Source organism: Schistocerca gregaria, chromosome 3 (genome assembly GCF_023897955.1).
Source record: "Schistocerca gregaria isolate iqSchGreg1 chromosome 3, iqSchGreg1.2, whole genome shotgun sequence".
Taxonomy (NCBI): domain Eukaryota; kingdom Metazoa; phylum Arthropoda; class Insecta; order Orthoptera; family Acrididae; genus Schistocerca; species Schistocerca gregaria.
The window spans coordinates 641,510,376-641,530,488 of NC_064922.1; the positions used below are offsets into that span (position 1 = coordinate 641,510,376).

Genomic DNA, 20,113 nt, shown 5'->3' on the forward strand with positions numbered 1-20,113 from the left:
GACGGGATGGTTCCTTCGAAAGGAGACGACCGCTTTCCTCCCACAGCCTTCCCTAGTGGTAGTTGTGATCCGTCTGTAATGACCTCAATGTGGACGGGACGTTAAAAACTAATCTCCTCCTCCTAAACCTATGCGGATACCACGACTGTAATTTCTGCAAAGCGAAATGGTTGGTGTACCACATCGCGGCAGGACCTGCCGCAGTCAAATCGGAAGCTGGAACTGGGCTTATCGCCGGACACTGTTTTCGACTGGATCAATTAATTAGCGGCGCAACACGCGAGGCTGGGACGCGTGCGTCGGGCGTCCCTCGCGACCAGCACGCGGCACACTGCGCGCTGCACGCTGCACGCTGCACGCTCCAGATGCCGGGCGCCGTATAAAGCTGGAGGAGGCGCCGGGCTGACGCCCACAACTCGGTGTGTTTCCTCTGCCGCCACTCAGTACTTCCTGCCGGCCGCCTGCTCAACCTCTGCTCCGCTCTGCTGGTCTCAAATTGGTCTTTAGCAGCTCCACACAGAACTGCGAGTGCGTGACATGAAGCTCTGCTTTGTTCATCTAAGTCTTCTCGTTATGGCTCTCCTGACAGAACTCCCCGGAAGTGCTCTGAGTTTCAGTAATGGTGATGGCAATAATTTCACCGACTCACAGGTCAGTTCTTTCACTAATTAATACACTTACATAACCAATAGTTTGTTTTTGTTATCCCACTTATAAACTGCGTTCTGTTATTTACACTCTGTGTTTACATTGCCAGTTTAAAAAATCTTGAAACTGTGATTATATACTTTTTGGTAAATATCCTGTAATTATATATCTTCCACTGCTTTTATTGTGAACATCTAAAAGATTTTCACTGTCGCATTGGAGCCACTAATTACAGTTTCTCGTTCCTCCGATGCGGAATTTTCCTTTCGTAAACCACAGTTCAGCCCGAAGCTTTTATTAGTCCCACACTTTCATTCAATCTTCATTATTGAAAGCCGACAGTTGATGAAGTCAAGGTGAAGACACCGCTGGTTTATGTGATGCAATTAATTATTTCTGTTCCTAAAAACCTTATTGTTCGTGATGTTGCGTATTACTGCTATGGGGCTGTCACCTGTTTGCAATGAAAAAATTATTTGGCCTCATAAAATTTACGATGCATCGTCATATATTGTCCTGAGACGAGGCAGAAGAACGCGCACCTCACCCGTCTACATTCGGTGTGTTTCCGTGTTTAGCCTGATTGTGGTTTACGTATCTGATGGGACAAAGTGATCCAAGCCCAGAATTTGTCTGATGTGTAGTATACTGGGTAACAAGCACGCTCAATCTACACGAAGTACCAAACTAGTAGTACAGTGATAGTTAATTTGGCGTGCATATGAAACAGCGTGTGTGCACTGTCCGATAAGAAATAACGGGAGACCTAACAGTGGACATGGATGTGTCCATCCTTCGACTTTATTATGGCTAGAACTCTGCTAGGGACACTACTAGTCTCGTGTGTAAGGAAGGGCAGCCAGTGACGCCTCAATAGCCGAAACCAGAAAAGATAATGATGTTAGAGGCTGGAGTTTAGGGCGAAGTCGCCGTTCTTACCATCCCAAATGTGTTACCTTGGTTTCAGGTCGGGACTATGGATAGATCAGTCCATTCCAGTGATATTATTCTTCTTGTCCCTCAGCTGCTGTTTTATGACAGGGTAAGTTGTGTTGCTCATACAAACCATCATCGACTTCGGAATGTTACTTGTCTGTACACAATGCTGAAAATGTGTTCATATTCGTCGACATTTACCGTATTTTTAAGCCCGATATGGGGACATAACTTAATCATGGAAAACACGGCCATACCGAAACACCACCTCCTTTGTACTTCACTATCGTCACTGTTCATCATGGCAGCGAATGTTCTGGAAGCGTTTATCAAACCCAAACCCTTCAGTCGGATTGGAACATGATACTGCGTGATTCGTCACTCCAAATTACTCGTTTCCAGTCATCCACTGTCCCGAGGTGTTGCTCTTGATACCACATCAATCGTCGTTTAACACTGACAACAGTAGCGTGTCGCTTAACAGTAGCTCCTCGATTATTGTACCCCATTTTTTTATGTCTCTCTGCAACCATTCCCTCTGATGTTTAGGTGCGATTTTTGACAACCACACTCCTCAGTGGTCAACGGTTTCCGTTCGTCAGCACACTAGCTCAGCCTGGTCTCGCTTTAATTATGGCTGTTCCTTCGCATCTCCACTTCACAGACACACCACGAACAGTCCAATTTTCCAGCTTTAGGAGGGTTGAAGCGCCTACAGTGGATTTGTTACTCAGGTGACATTCAACGACTAATCCACGTTCAATGGCTTTAAGCCTTCCAGATTGACCATTCTTCTGTTACTGCTTGTCTACCGACAACACAGAACTCCCCGCCTCCTTTTACACGCCTCTCGTCACGCCTAGCAGTCAATTCCGCTCTTTACATAAGAATGTCTGGATACTTTTGATCGGACTGTATATTTTCAAAAAGCTGTTCGTTTCTTAATGTCAGCTATACAGACTGTAAGTGGATATCTACATCTGCAGAGGTACTAGGATAAACTACTCGCACTTCAAAGGTCAACAGTTATTACCAAGATTACCTCTAACAAGGGTATTCTTGAAAGACTACGAACCTATTTCATATTTTACATTGCAGTCGAACATCTACATCTACAGCTACATGGATACTCTGAAAATCACATGTAAGTAAGTGCCCGGCAGAGGGTTCATCGAACCACCTTCACAATTCTCTATTAGTCCAATATCGTATAGCGCGTGGAAAGAATGAACACCTGTATCTTTCCGTACGAGCTCTAATTTCCCTTATTTTATCGTGGTGATCGTTCCCTCCTATGTAGGTAGATGTCAAACAAAATATTTTTGCATTCGGAAGAGAAAGTTGGTGATTGGAGTTTCGTGAGAAGATTCCGTCGCAACGGAAAACGCCTCTCTTTTAATGATCTCCTGCTCAAATCCTGTATCTTTTCTGTGACGCTCTCTCCCATATTCCACGATAATACAAAACGTGCTGCTTTTCTCTGAACTTTTTCGATGTACTCCGTCAGTCCTATGTGGTAATAATCCCACACCGCGCAGCACTATTCTAAAAGAGGACGGACAAGCGTAGTGTAGGCAGTCTCCTTAGCAGTTCTATTACATTTTCTAAGTGTCCTGCCAATAAAACGCAGTCTTTGGTTTGATGTTACACTTTCATCATGTTAAGTCTACATACATTCATCTGTCGGTGCTTTCTGTGCCCTGTCCATCATCTCGGTCAAAAACGTGCATCACACAGTGTACTGTATTGTTGTCACGAGTGGGAATCAAATTCAGGACTCAATAAATGTGAGACGACCTTAACAGTCCACTTAAATACGATAGGTAGTTATCATTACAAACATAATTTATCTCCATTAACGTCCAAGTTGCGCAAGAAAGTGCTGATATTCGAAGCTGTTGTAGTCAAAGTCGTAAAATCTGACTTCTGCATTTAGTAACATTTGCTTAGCTTCAGAAAAGGAATCCTTGGAGTTAATTAATGTGGATAAGTTACGTGCTTATGCAGTAGTTCAAAATTCGCTAATAGAAAAAAAGATCCCAACACCTTTAGTTAATGTGGATTTTTAAGTGATTGCCTTGCAAGTTCACAAGTTAATGTAAGCACTAGAAAGCCATTGGAAATGTGAAATGCTGTTACATTAATAACCGATGTAACCACCAGAATGTGGTGCATTGTGTCGTACAGGTGCGGATGTCATTTTGAATGTTGGAGTTCAATCCCTGTCGCAGTCGGTCAGTCAATATAGAGACAGTTGATACCGGTCGTAGATGACGCTGGAGTTTGCGTCCACTGACGTCCCCGATTGGAGACTGATCTGGTTGGTAATCGAGCAGACCAACAAGACATATTGACACTCTGTAGAGCACTTTGGGATACAAAAGCGGAACGTGGTCCAGCGTTGTCGAGTTGGAAAACATCCCCTGGAAAACTGTTTATGTTTGCTAATATAACAGGTCGAATAAGCTGATGGACTTGCAACTCGGTGGTCAGGGTGCGTGGGAACTGGTTATGTTTGGTAACATAACGGGTCGAATCACCTGACTGACTTGGAACTATGTGGTCAAGGTGCGTGGGATAATCATGAATTGCTCTTTCTATCATACGTCCAGTGTCCAGAGTTTCATACACCTGTAAGTATGGTTTGTATGCTGTGCAAAATTCATCAAAGAATCTCTCGTACTTGTGAAGAAAAATGTACCTATAGCAACAAATGCAGCCAACAGTAAGTGAAAAAAATGATGAAATTACATATCTAAAAAAATTATTTTGTTGTGTGTTTGAACTTCCACTGCCATGAGTGTGAATCCTGAATCCTTTCTGGTCATGTTGAAATTTTTTTATGAATTTAGTTGTAAAAGTATAGACAGCAGAAAATAAAATGTCCTGTGGTGTATCTCCTGCTCCAAGTCGGCCCGTTTGACGTCCTACCCCCCTTCATTACATGTGTGGGATTGTCGCAAGTAGCCACGCTACCTGGTCGCAGGGGGACGTGTGCGCGTCGCTGCCCGGGCTTGAGGAGTGCCTGTGGGCGCGGGTGGCGCTGCTGGCGGATCGCGCCGCCGCCTCCAACGTGTCTGCGCGGCTGGGCGGTGTGTCGCTGGTGCGCCTGCCTGAGGACGCCGCGGCAGGCGGCGGCGAAAGGCAGAGCCGCGGGGCGCGCGCCCTGCTGGAGGAGGCGCGCGCGGGGGCGACCGGCCGGGACCGGCTGCAGCGCCTCAGGGAGCTGGCCGGGGGCGCCGTGCTGCGCTTCTTGCGCTCTCGAGCTCTCAGGGTCCGGCTGCCCGACGGTCGCACGTACAAAGGTGAGCGCCACCAGCCGAATCCCTCACAACGCTCTGCTGTTGGCCTGCACTCCAACTGGGACACACTGAAAATTTGTCACCGCCTCCTGCTCTTGTTACTATGTAACGAAATATTTCCAGGCATTCCTTCTGGTTTTCCTCTTGACTCTAGGGGACGCTATATACGGCATCTGGCATCTCAAGGATTTTTTTGGAGCTCTTAGACTGTCTCCAATCTAATCCACCTAAAGCCAATCGTGTTCGGTATCTACGAGCCTCGGATTCAGTCTGACAGACTTGCTGATGGTAGGAATGACCGATTGAAAATGGGGCTGCGACACGGTTTCTAGAGGCAAGAGCGGAAGATAAGTAAATACAATAAAAAGTAGCTGAAAAGTCTAGTTCCAAAATAAAGACACTATTAGCTTCGGAGCGGACAATGAGATTCCCCTTGTAAAGTAATAGAAAATATCACGAATTATAACTACTACATTGTTTACTCTTTGTTCTTGTCGTCCTTCCGCTAGTTTGGCGGCCAGTGTGGCGCTACAGTCTGGAACCGCGCGACCACTACGGTCGCAGGTTCGAATCTTGCCTCGGGCATGTATGTGTGTGATGATCTTAGGTTAGTTAAGTTTAAGTGGTTCTAAGTTCTAGGGGACTGATGACCTCAGAAGTTAAGTCCCATAGTGCTCAGAGGCATTTGAACCATTTGAACCTTCCGCTAGTTTCTAATTCAGCGGCAGAACAAAATTCACAACAGACGCATATACTCACTCAGATATACAACACTCACATTAAGTTTACGTAATTAAACAGATTGGGGGGGAGAGATGTCAATTAATCACTTCTGTTACGAAGGAATCGTATTATCTAAACTGTTCGCTGGTGCTCTGTTTATTATTTAGTTGCAAGGTAATGACGTTTATTGACTGATGTTTCACTTTCAGTTTCTGCAGGTCAAGTACACTTTTTTACATATTTAATTATATCCTGAAGAGAGCAGGACAAGTTATTACAGAATCTCATTGGATTCGAAAAATACCCAGTAAGCTGGGAGTGGGGCACAGGGATTTCGAAATGGAAAAAATTAGGAAGTAATATCTATTATTGGTACTTAACGAAGTAATCAAAGAAAGCTTCAGAGGTCTTTTGTCCCATATACACACAAAAAAGAAACTCCGTCAGAACAAGCCCAACGGTACAGACTATGTCATCCTCATGCTGTAGGCGTCACCGGACGCGGATATGGAGGGGCATGTGGTCAGCACAACACTCTCTGGGCCGTTGTCAATTTTCGTGACCGGTGCGGAACAAGTAATTCCTCAATTGCTCTCACAAGGGCTGAGTGCACTCTACTTGCCATCAGCACTCGGTAAACCTGGACGCAGACCCACTGAAATGCTAGCCAAGCCCGAAAGCGCTTAGCTTCTGTAATCTGACAGGAACCGGTGTTACAACTGTGTTAAGGCTTTCCATACGAACACAGCCTTTCAAAAAATGTCCAACGCAAACAAGGGAAGGAATAAACGAAATGAAACTTCATGGATTGAGAACGTATGTGGTGGTACTTTATCGATTACAAACTCGAGTCAAATTTACAGAGAATGTGGTGGGATGAGTCAATGTATCAGCAAGACGTTGCACGTCCTGTGGCCTCGATGCATCCACTGCTTCTGTTGGGAAGGGTCTCATAAAGCCAATGAATCCTCTCCTGAGGCAAGCTGGCCCACAACTGTTGTAAGTGGTGCTTGATATTCTGTATACTGGCATTGAGACAGAATTGACATTTGACATCCCACACAACTTCTGTGGGAGACAGATCGGGGAATCTAGCTCCCCATGACAGTACTTTAACATCATGCAGACAGTTTATAGAGACACGTTCCGTGTATGGATGAGCACTGTCTTGTTGAAAATTGCCACCATGGCAGTGATGCTTGAGATGAAAAACATGAGAACGCAAGATGTCCGCGACGTACGGCTATGCCGTCAGAGATGCCTCAATCGCCATCAGCCGTGACGTGAAGTCATACGCGATGGCACCCCACACCATGACGCTAGTAATAACATCGTTGTAGCTCTACAAACCATTGGAAGAATGGGACTTCTCCCCAGATCTCCACCATGCTCTCTGACCTGGTGTTGCAGAACAGCGATTCATCGCTGAACACATTGCACCATCACTCATCAGCAGTCCATGATCACACCCCTCCTCACAGCACCACTCCAAATTTAGCTGTGGTGTTAATGGCAGCTTACACATGGGACAGTAATTCCCAATTCCCTAATCCGGCTAATCCGGTAGCTGCTAGCCACCGACCAATGGTGTAGGAGACACAGAATGTTACAAGAGTTTTATTATCAGTACTCGAACGTTATGCGCAGCTGTGATGGGTTTACAGTGTGCTTGGAGCATAATATGGCGATCCTCCGTTGTGGTGGTCAGACGACGTCGAGCGGAACCCTGATGATGAGAATGCCTGCTCTCACGTTCCCTTGTAACCCAGCTTCATGCTACTGCCACTTCGAATGGCTGTTGCAGGACACAACCTACCAGCCAAAGGGAGACGACAATAAGGCCACTTTTAAACGCTGCCAATTGCTGTTAACGCTGGCTCACATGAACAAGCGGCAGATCCATGTCCTTCACAGTGACCATACAAAATGTGACTCTGTGTACGCTATCAGGCCTGCTAAAACCATCACTAATGCACCTTGCTGAGCAAATGGCTCTGAGCACCATGGGACTTAACTTCTGAGGTCATCAGTCCCCTAGAACTTAGAAATACTTGAACCTAACTAACCTAAGGACATCAAACACACAACCATGCCCGAGGCAGGATTCGAACCTGCGACCGTAGCGGTCGCGCGGTTCTAGAATGTAGCGCATAGAACCTATCGGCCACCCCGGCCGGCATTCTGAGAATTCTACCACTGACAGAGAATTGTCACCCCGATCATTTACCTATCCACCAATGGTGTGTACATGTACGAAGTTACATAACACCATATGTTTTTTAAGGTAATGTAAATAAAAGAATTTTTCTATGTGCATACCACATTCTGGCAAACAAGCTAAATACATTGCCATACCCAACTCCAAGAAGCAGAAAGGGCTGTTTCTGATCCAGCCATTAATGAGCTGCAGTTCTTCTCACCCAAAAACTCCAAATCCCAGTAAGCTCGGAGTCAGGCAAAGGGATATGCAGTATCGAGTACTTGCCACGAGACGTCCAGACGCGACGAAAGCGATATCCTCGGAGTAGTGAAGCAACTTAAAAAACGTATCAAAAGCAAGCCTTCTGTTCCAGACTGTATATAGTTAGGTCCCGATTACAGTATGCTGAAACAGTAGCTCCATACTTAACAATCATATATCACCTTTCGCTCGATGAAAGATCCGTATCCAATGAATGGGTAGTTGCACCGGTCACACAAATATTCGAAAAAGGTAATAGTAGTAATCCGCTATATTACAGGCCCATATCATTAACGTTGATATGCAGCTGGATTTTGGAACATTTGTTGTATTCGAACATTATGAATTACCTCGAAGGAAACGGTCTATTGACTCACAGTCAACACGGATTTGGAAAACATCGTTCTTGTGAAACACAACTAGCACTTTACATACACAAAGCGTTGAAAGCTATTGACAAAGGCTTTCAAGTTGATTCCGTATTTCTAGTTTTCCAGAAGGCTTTTGATACCCTACCACACAAGCAGCTTGTGGTGAAATTGCGTGCGTATGGAATATCGACGCAGTTATGTGACTGGATTCGCGACTTCCTGTCAGGGAAGTCACAGTTCGTAGTAACTGACGGAATGTCATCGAGTAAAACAGAAGGGATTTCTGGCGCTCCCCAAGATACTGTTATAGGGTCATTGCTGTTCCTTATCTATATTATCTATCTGAACAGCTGTCTTAGGTTGTTTACACAAGATACTGTCGTTTATCGGGTAGTAAAGTCATCAGAAGATCAAAATGAACTGCAAAAAGATTTAGAAACGATATCTGTATGGTGAAAAAGTTGACAATGGACTCTAAACAACGAAAAGTGTGAGGTCATCCACACGAGTACTAGAAGGAATCCTTTAAACTTCGGTCAAAACTAAAGGCCGTAAATACCTAGGAATTACAATTTCGAAAAAATTAAATTGGAAGGAACACATAAAAGGTGTTGTGGGGAAGGCTAACCAAAGACTGCGTTTAATTGGCAGGCCACTTAGAAAATGTAAATCTACTAAAGAGACTGCCTACATTCGGCTCGTCCATCCTCTTCTAGAATCCTTAACAGATTGACGGAGTACATCGAAGAAGTTCAAAGAAGGGCCGTACGTTTTGCATTATCGCGAAATAGGAGAGAGAGAGAGAGTCACTGAAATGATAGCGGATTTCGGATGGACATCATTAAAACAAAGGCGTTTTTCGTTGCTGGGAAATCTTCTCAAGAAATTTCAGTCATCAATTTCCTCCTCCGGAAGCGAAAATATGCTGTTGATGCCGACCTACGTAGGGAGAACCGATCACTATAAAAGAATAAGGGAATCAGTGGTTGCGCGCTAAGATATATCTGTTCGTTTTTTTCCGCACGCTGTACGAGACTGGACTAATAGAGAATTATTGTGAAGGTGGTTCGATTAAACCTCTGGCAGGCACTTAAATTTGATTTGCATAGTATCCATGTAGATATAGGTGTAGTGCCGTTGAGGTTATTCCCTTATGTCTTGACGCAGTTCTTATCATCTTGATGGTGTTGGCACAGCAACCAGCCACAAATTTACTTTCAGTTCCTTTATTCAAAGGGTACAGTTACCTCGCTGCTGCATCTGTTTTTTTTTTAAACAGTTTTTCCCACCTATTGTGTTAGCGTTACCTGAGTACCAGAGTTCATGATACGCTGACGAAAAAAATTTGCAGCCCCAAAAAATAAGTAATGTAGAGTAATGAATTTCCGGAAATATATTTGTTTCAGTAACTTATTTAATTGATTAATATTGCAAGAACACGGGTCAATGTAAGCGCGAGATAAGCCACTGCTGGCACATTAATAACGTATGTAACAGCCAGAATGTTGACCGAAAATACGAAAACGTGCTTGCCTTGTGGTGTACAAGTCTGGATGTCTGTTGCACTTTGTTGGTCAGTATAGGGGTGGTTAATACGGGTTGTGTGTCGGTGGCGCTGTAGTCGTCGCCCAATGATGTCACGTATGTGTTCGATTGCAGACAGAGCTCATGTTCAAGTAGGCCAAGGCAACATCTACATCTATTTGATTACTCTGCTATTCACAATAAAGTGCCTAGCAGAGGGTTCAATGAACCACCTTCAAGCCAACAGAATGTTTTCGCAGAGGAGGAAACAAGTAATCGAAATTTCATAAGAACCCATCGCAACGAAAAACGCCTTTGTTTTAATAATAGCCACTCAAATTCACGTATCATGTCTGTGACACTATCTCCCTTACTTTCCGGTAATACAAAACGAGATGCCCTTCTTTGTACTTTTTCGATGTTTTCCGTCAGTCCTATCTGACGCGGATCCCACACCGCACAGTAATACTCCAGAACAGGGGAGACAAGCGTGGTGTAAGCAGTCTCTTTAGTTAGACCTGTTGCACCTTCTAAGTGTTCTGCCAGTGAATCGCAAACTTTGGTTGGCTCTACCCACAGTATTATCTATGTGATCGTTGCAATTCAGATTATTTGTAATTGTAATTCCTAAGTACTTAGTTGAATTTACAGCCTTCAGATTTCTGTGACTTATCGCGTACTCGAAATTTAGCGGATTTCTTTTAGTACCCATGTGAATAACTTCACACTTTTCTTAAATCAGGGTCAACTGTTACTACAGATATCTTATCTAAATCATTTTGCAATTCGTTTTTGACATCTGATGACTTTACAAAACGGTAAATGACAACATCATCTGCAATCTAAGACGGCTACTGAGATTGTCTCCTATGTAGTTAATATGGATCAGAAACAATAGAGGGCCTATACCATTTACTAGGGGAACGCCAGATATTATTTCGGTTTTATTAGACGACTTTCCGTCTATTACTACGAACTGTGACCTTTCTGACACGAAATCAAGAAACCAGTCGCACAACTGAGACCGTATTCCATAGGCACCCAGTTTGGTTAGAAGATCTTCTGAGGAGCGGTGCCGAAAGCCTTCTGGAAGTATAAAAATATGGAACCAGTCTGACACCCCTGTCTACAACACTCTTTACTTGATGAGTATAAAGGGCTAGTTGTGTTTCGCAAGAAAGGTATTTTCTGAATCCGTGCTGATTACGTGACAATAAAACGTTTTCTTCGACGTACTTCATAATGTTTGAATACAGTATATGTTCCAAACCCCTACTGCAAATCGAAGTTAGTGATATGGGCCTTTAATTCAACGGATTACTCCTACTTCTGTTTTTGGGTGTTGGTGTGACTTGAGCAATTTTCCAGTCTTTTAGGTACGGATCTTGCCGTTGGTGGGGAGGCTTGCGTGCCTCAGCGATACAGACAGCCGTACCGTAGGTACAACCACAACGGAGGGGTATCTGTTGAGAGGATACACAAACGTGTGGTTCCTGAAGAGGGCAGCAGCCTTTTTAGTAGTTGCAAGGGCAACAGTCTGGATGATTGACTGATCTGGCCCTGCTGTGCTGGTACTGCGAACGACCGATAGCAAGGGGAAACTACGGCCGTCATTTTTCCCGAGGGCATGCAGCTTTACTGTGTGATTAAATGATGATGGCGTCCTCTTGGGTAAAATATTCCGGAGGTAAAATAGTCCCCCATTCGGATCTCCGGGCGGGGACTACTCAAGAGGATGTCGTTATCAGGAGAAAGAAAACTGGCGTTCTACGGATCGGAGCGTGGAATGTCAGATCCCTTAATCGGGCAGGTAGGCTAGAAAATTTAAAAAGGGAAATTGATATGTTAAAGTTAGATATAGTGGGAATTAGTGAAGTTCGGTGGCAGGACGAACAAGACTTGTGGTCAGGCGAATACAGGGTTATAAACACAAAATCAAATAGGGGTAATGCTGGACAGAACTATAACCATGTTATAGTTCTGGGTGGAGATGTTAATTTGCCGAATATAGACTGGGAGACTCAAACGTTCATAACGGGTGGCAGGGAAAAAGAATCCAATGAAATTTTTTTAAGTGCTTTATCTGAAAACTACCTTGAGCAATTAAACAGAGAACCGACTCCTGACGATAACATATTAGACCTTCTGGTGACAAACTGACCCGAACTATTTGAATCAGTTAATGCAGAACAGGGAATAAGCGATCATAAAGCGGTTACTGCATCTATAATTTCGGCCGTAAATAGAAATATTAAAAAAGGTAGGAAGATTTTTCTGTTTAGCAAAAGTGACAAAAAGCAGATTCCAGAGTACTTGATGGCTCAACACAAAAGTTTTGTCTCAAGTACAGATAGTGTTGAGGATCAGTGGACAAAGTTCAAAACCATCGCACAGCATGCGTTAGATGAGTATGTGCCAAGCAAGATCGTAAGAGATGGAAAAGAGCCACCGTGGTACAACAACCGAGTTAGAAAACTGCTGCGGAAGCAAAGGGAACTACACAGCAAACATAAACATAGCCAAAGCCTTGCAGACAAATAAAAATTACGCGAAGCGAAATCTAGTGTGATGAGGGCTATGTGAGAGGCATTCAATGAATTCGAAAGTAAAGTTCTATGTACTGACTTGGCAGAAAATCGTAAGAAATTTTGGTCCTATGTCAAAGCTGTAGGTGGATCAAAACAAAATTTCCAGACACTCTGTGACCAAAATGGTACTGAAACAGAGGATGACAGACTAAAGGCCGAAATACTAAATGTCTTCTTCCAAAGCTGTTTCATAGAGGAAGACTGCACTTTAGTTCCTTCCCTAGATTGTCGCACAGATGACAAAATGGTAGATATCGAAATAGACGACAGAGGGGTAGAGAAACACTTAAAATAGCTCAAAAGAGGAAAGGCCGCTGGACCTGATGGGATACCGATTAGATTTTACACAGAGTACGCGAAGGAACTTGCCCCACTTCTTGCAGCGGTGTACCGTAGGTCTCTAGAAGAGCGAAGCGTTCCAAAGGATTGGAAAAGGGCACAGGTCATCCCCGTTTTCAAGAAGGGACGTCGAACAGATGTGCAGAATTATAGACCTATATCTCTAACGTCGATCAGTTGTAGAATTTTGGAACACGTATTATGTTCGAGTATAATGACTTTTCTGGAGACTAGAAAACTACTCTGTAGGAATCAGCATGGGTTTCGAAAAAGACGGTCGTGTGAAACCCAGCTCGCGCTTTTCGTCCACGAGACTCAGAGGGCCACAGACACGGGTTCACAGGTAGATGCCATGTTTCTTGACTTCCGCAAGGCGTTTGACACAGTTCCCCACAGTCGTTTAGTGAAGAAAGTAAGAGCATACGGACTATCAGACCAATTGTGTGATTGGATTGAGGAGTTCCTAGAAAACAGAACACAGCATGTCATTCTCAATGGAGAGAAGTTTTCCGAAGTAAGAGTTATTTCAGGTGTGCGGCAGGGGAATGTCATGGGACCGTTGGTATTCACAATATACATAAATGACCTGGTGGATGATATCGGAAGTTCACTGAGGCTTTTTGCAGATGATGTTGTGGTGTATCGAGAGGTTGCAACAATGTAAAATTGTACTGAAATGCAGGAGGATCTGCAGCGAATTGATGCATGGTGCAGGGAATGGCAATTGAATCTCAATGTAGACAAGTGTAATGTGCTGCGAATACATAGAAAGATAGATCCCTTATCATTTAGCTACAAAATAGCAGGTAAGCAACTGGAAGCAATTAATTCCATAAATTATCTCGGAGTACGCATTAGGAGTGATTTAAAATGGAATGATCATATAAAGTTGATTGTCGGTAAAGCACATGCCACACTGAGATTCATTGGAAGAATCCTAAGGAAATGCAATCCAAAAACTGCTTGAATACTGCTCAATAGTGTGGGATCCGTACCAGATAGGATTGATAGAAGAGATAGAGAAGATCCAACGGAGAGCAACGCGCTTCGTTACAGGATCATTTAGTAATCACGAAAGTGTTACGGAGATGATAGATAAACTCCTGTGGAAGACTCTGCAGGAGAGACGCTCAGTAGATCGGTACGGGCTTTTGTTAAAGTTTCGAGAGCATACCTTCACCGAAGAGTCAAGCAGTATATTGCTCCCTCCTACGTATATCTCGCGAAGAGAATGAGGATAAAATCAGAGAGATTAGAGCCCACACAGCAGCATACCGACAATTCTTCTTTCCACGAACAATACGAGACTGGAATAGAAGGCAGAACCGACAGAGGTACTCAGGGTACCCTCCGTCACACACCGTCAGGTGGCTTGCGGAGTATGAATGTAGATGTAGATATAGAATAAATAGGAAAATAGGAATGCGGGTAAGCTACTAAAAACAGCATAGTGAGCGCATTATTGTGGCCAAGATAGATACGAAGCCCACACCTACTACGGTAGTACAAGTTTATATGCCAAATACCTCTGCAGATGACGAAGAAATTGAAGAAATGTATGATGAAATAAAAGAAATGAATCAGATAGTGAAGGGAGACGAAAATTTAATATTCATGGGTGACTGCAATTCGAGTGTAGGAAAAAAGAGAGAAGGAAACGTAGTAGGTGAATATGGATTGGGGCTAAGAAATGAAAGAGGGAGCCGTCTGGTAGAACTTAGCACAGAGCACAACTTGATCAAAGCTAACACTTGGTTCAAGAATCATGAAAGAAGGTTGTATACATGGAAGAACCCTGGAGATACTAAAAGGTATCAGATAGATTATATAATGGTAAGACAGAGATTTAGGAACCAGGTTTTAAATTGTAGGACATTCCAGGGGTTGATGTGGACAATGACCACAATCGATTGGTTATGTTCTGTAGATTAAAAACTGCAAAAAGATGAAAATTTAAGGAGATGGGACCTGGATGCATTGACTAAACCAGAGGTTGTACAGAGTTTCAGGGAGAGCATAAGGGAAAAATTGACAGGAATGGGGGAAAGAAATATAGTAGGAGAAGAATGGATAGCTTTGAGGGATGAAGTAGTGAAGGCAGCAGAAGATGAAGTAGGTAAAAAGACGAGGGATAGTAGAAATCCTTGGGTAACAGAAGAAATATTGAATTTAACTAATGAAAGGAGAAAATATAAAAATTAAGTAAATGAAGCAAGCAAAAAGGAATACAAACGTCTCAAATATGAGATCGACAGGAAATGCAAAATGGCTAAGCAGGGATGGCTAGAGGACAAATGTAAGGATGTAGAGGCTTATCTCACTAGGGGTAAGATAGATACTGCCTACAGGAAAATTAAAGAGACCTTTGGAGAAAAGAGAACCACTTGTATGAACATCGAGAGCTCAGATGAAAACCCAGTTCTAAGCAAAGAAGGGAAAGCAGAAAGGTGGAAGGAGTATATAGAGGGTCTATACAAGGGCGATGTACTTGAGGACAATATTATGGAAATGGAAGAGGATGTAGATGAAGGTGAAATGGGAGATATACTCCGTGAAGAATTTGACAGAGCACTGAAAGACCTGAGTAGAAACAAGGCCCCGGAGTAGACAACTTTCCATTAGAACTACTGACGGCCTTGGGAGAGCCAGTCCTGACAAAACTCTACCATCTGGTGAGCAAGATGTATGAAACAGGCGAAATACCCTCAGATTTCAAGAGTAATATAATAATTTCAGTCCCAAAGAAATCAGTTGTTGACAGATGTGAAAATTACCGAACAATCAGTTTAATAAGCCACAGCTGCAAAATACTAACGCGAATTCTTTACAGACGAATGGAAAAACTTGTAGAAGCCGACCTCGGGGAAGATCAGTTTGGATTCCGTAGAAATACTGGAACACGTGAGGCAATACTGAACTTACGACTTATCTTACAAGAAAGATTAAGGAAAGGCAAACCTACGTTACTAGCATTTGTAGACTTAGAGAAAGTTTTGACAATGTTGACTGGAATACTCTCTTTCAAATTCTGAAGGTGGCAGGGGTAAAATACAGGGAGCGAAAAGCTATTTACAATTTGTACAGAAACCAGATGGCAGTTATAAGAGTCGAGGGGCATGAAAGGGAGGCAGTGGTTGGGAAGGGAGGAGCAAGCAATAAAGCAAGCAATAAAGGAAACAAAAGAAAATTTCAAAGTAGGTATTGAAGTCCATGGAGAAGAAATAAAAACTTTGAGGTTCACCGTTGACATTGTAATTCTGTCAGAGACAGCAAAGGACTTTGAAGAGCAGTTGCATGGAATGGACAGTGTCTTGAAAGGAGGATATAAGATGATCATCAACAAAAGCAAAACGAGGATAATGGAATGTAGTCGAATAAAGTGGGGTGATGTTGAGGGAATTAGATTAGGAATTGAGACACTTAAAGTAGTAAAGGAGTTTTTCTATTTGGGGACCAAAATAACTGATGATGGTCGAGGTAGAGAGGATATAAAATGTAGACTGGTAATGACAAGGAAAGCGTTTCTGAAGAAGAGAAATTAGTTAACATTGAGTATTGATTTAAGTGTGAGGAAGTCATTTCTGAAAGTATTTTTATGGAGTGTAGCCATGTATAGAAGTGAAACATGGACGACAAATAGTTTGGACAAGAAGAGAATAGAAGCTTTCGAAATGTGGTGCTACAGTAGAATGCTGAAGATCAGATGGGTAGATCACATAACTAATGAGGAAGTATTGAGTAGGATTGGGGAGAAGAGAAGTTTGTGGCACAACTTGACCAGAAGAAGGGATCGGTTGGTAGGACATGTTCTGAGGCATCAACGGATCACGAATTTAGTATTGGAGGGCAGCGTGGAGGGTAAAAATCGTAGAGGGAGACTAAGAGATGAATACACTAAACAGATTAAGAAGGATGTAGGTTGCAGTAGGTACTGGGAGATGTAGAAGCTTGCTCAGGATAGAGTAGCATGGAGAGCTGCATCAAACCAGTCTCAGGACTGAAGACCATAACAACAACAACAGGTACGGATCTTCCTGTGAGCGAACAGTTATATATAATTGATAAATATAGAGCTATTATATCAGCATACTCTGAGAGGACCGTGACGGAATCTTGCTTTTAGTAAATGATTTAAGCTGCTTTGCGGCACTGAGTATATCTATTTTTATGTTTCTCATCTTGGCAGTTGTTCTTTATTGGAATTCAGGAATATTTACTTCGTCTTCTTTGTGAAGGAGTTTCGGAAAATCGGGATTATTAACTCTGCTTCAGTGGCACTATCATCAGTGACTTCACCGTTGTTACAGCGCAGTGAAGGTATTGATTGAGTCTTGCCACTGGTGTGCTTTATGTATGATCAGAATCTCTTAGGATTTTCTGCCAGATTTCGAGACAGAGTTTCGTTGTGGAAATTTCTGAAAGCAGCTCTCATTGAAGTACGCGCTATATTTCGAACTTCTGCAAAACTTTGCCAGTCTTGGGGATTTTGCTTTCTTTAGAATTTAACATGTTTTTTTCGCTGCTTCTGCAACATCGATCTGACACGTTTTTTGCACCTTGGGGGGTCAGTACCAGCACTTACTAATTTATGTGGTATATATCTCTCAATTGCTGTGGATACTATCTCTTTGAAATCATTCGAAAACCTTTCTAAACTTACATGATCATATTAGAAGAAGTGCAGAATGTTTCTTAAAACGGTGTTAAGAACATTTTTATCAACATTTTTTAAATAGTAGTAAGATCTTATGGGACAAAGCTGCTGAGGTCATCGCTCCCTAAGCTTACGCACTACTTAATTTAATTTAAACTAACTTACGCTGAAGACAACACACACCCTTGCCGGAGGGAGGACTCGAACCTAGGACGGCGAGAGCCGAGCGGGGCGTGACAAGGAGCCTTAAGAACACGCGGCTACCCCTCAAAAATGGGTTTCTTTTTGATGGCTGCAGGGGTTACTGTATTCAGCCTAGCAGCTACTGCTTTATGGTCGCTAATCCCTGTATTCGTCACGATACTCACTATCTGTAAAGGATTATTTGTTACTAAGAGGTCAAGTATGCTTTCGCAACCATTTACGCTTCGAGTGTCTCGTGAACTAATTTTTCAGAATAATTTTCTGAGAAAACATTCAGTACAATTTCGGATGACGTTTTATGCCTGCCGTCGGCTTTAAACGTATGATTTTTCCAACATGTCGAGGGTAGATTAGAGACATCACCGACTATATTTGTATGAGTGAGGTACCTGTTTGAAATGAGACTCAAGATTTCTTTGAACTCTTCAGCAACTATATCTTCTGAGTTGGGGGTCGGTAAAACGACCCACTTAGTAGTTTATTCCGATTGTCAAGTATAACCTGTAACCATACTCTATCGCAAGAATTATCTACTTCAATTTCACTACAAGGGAAACTACTTCTGACTGCAATAAATTCTCCACGACCAATTGTATTTAATCTATCCTCTTTTGAACACTGTTAGATAGTTTGAAAAAATTTCTACTTAACTGTACCTATAACTATTTGAGCTTCAGTGCTTTCTATTAGGGATTGGAGCTCTGGTTCTTACCCAACACAGCTACGACAATTTACAACTACAATACTGATCGTTTTTGCAAGTAACTTACTGTGTTTTGCCTGTTACGTTTTTGACAGACGCCCTTTATCTGGTTCCCTGAGGCCCAATAACCTAATAGAAAAACCGCTCAGTCCCTTCCACACAGCCCCCGCTACCCGTGTATCCACTTCCTCTGTGTAGTGGTCTAGTGACCTATTAAGCAGAACCCGGAAAGTCAAGGAATCTGCAACCTACACTGTCACGGAACCGCCTGAGCCTCTGATTCAGACCCTGTACTGGGCTCTGCACCAAAGGACAACAGTTGGTTCTATGGACGATGCAGCAGGTAGTGAGCTCCATCTTAATCTCGCAAGCAAGACTGGAAGTCTTTACCATTTCCGCTAGCCGCTCAAAACCAGAGAGAATCTCCTTCGATCCAAAGCGACATACGTCATTGGTACCGCCGTGAGCCACAACCTGCAGTTGGCTGCACTCTATACTCTTCAACGCATCCAGAAGCAGTTTTCTACATCAGGAATGACTTGTGGGCCGAGATGATTCCTCAGGAACAGGGTGCACGACTGCAGACGGCTCAGAGGCATCGTCAGCCACAGATAACGTCTGAAACCTGTTCATCAAACAAACCAGGAACGCCCTACGATCGGCCCTCGGAAAGTTTTTCGCTGCCTGCAGACTTTGAAATGATCTCCCACTAGAGCACAGCTGAGGGCTCAACCTCAGTGCACGCAGTATCCGGGGCGGCCACTGCAGCGGACGGAACGACTGACATGTGGGACGTACTCGTCTCTCGGATCCCCCCCCCCCCCTCCCCGACCTCCCCCCCCCCCCCCCCACACACACAATGCAGCCTCAAGCTGTGTGACGGAAGCCAGTGCAGCCTGGAGCTGTGAACGAAGGGCCGTCAGTGCCATCCTGTACACAGCAATGTCAGTTCCTATCCATTAGAGCAGTCGCTCCAGTTTGAAGCACGTAAAAAGATACAACAAACGAATGGTGTACTCATCTTATTAGCTGCAGGAATTCGAAGTGCTCTCTCACTAACGGTCTAAACGGCACTGAGCTACACTAACCAAAAGAAAGAAAAGCCTGTACAATACGATGGTCGATATAAGGGTCGATAGAAACGGTGGTACGGTACTCTACACTGTTATTAAAATAAAAGCTTGGGTTCAAATGGCTTGAGCACTATGGGACTTAACATCTATTGTCATCAGTCCCCTAGAACCTAGAACTACTTAAACCTAACTAACGTAAGGACATCACACAACACCCTGCCATCACGAGGCAGAGAAAATCCCTGACCTCGCCGGGAATCGAATAAAAGCTTCGGCCTGGTAGGCACTCGAAAATGCAGGAAATTACAAAACTAATCTAGTAACTACACAGGTATCTGTAAATAAATAAATAAGTCGCTCCTGCTGGAATCTCGTAAAAATATACAACAAACAAACGGTTTACTCGCCTTCTTAGCAGCAGGAACATGAGGTGCTCTGTCACTGTTGGTCTATCCAACCAATAAAAACAAACAAAAACCTTTACGATTTAAGAGTCGTTAGCATTGGATGGTACGGTACGCTACATTGTTTTTGAAATAAAAGTTTGTGCCTAGTCAGCAGTCGAGCACGCAAAAAATTACAAAAAT

At 43.4% G+C, this 20,113-nt stretch overlaps 1 protein-coding gene across 1 annotated transcript in view; it reads left to right on the forward strand.

The window, feature by feature from the left end:
• The first annotated feature begins 431 nt into the window (after positions 1-431).
• The window catches only part of LOC126354718 (uncharacterized), a 36,923-nt gene continuing 17,241 nt past the window's right edge, over positions 432-20,113 (forward strand). The window contains exons 1-2 of the mRNA XM_050004568.1: positions 432-651; positions 4,571-4,889. Of these exons, the coding sequence (XP_049860525.1) occupies positions 538-651; positions 4,571-4,889 (433 nt within the window). The 5' untranslated portion in view covers positions 432-537. The remainder of the gene's footprint in view (positions 652-4,570; positions 4,890-20,113) is intronic.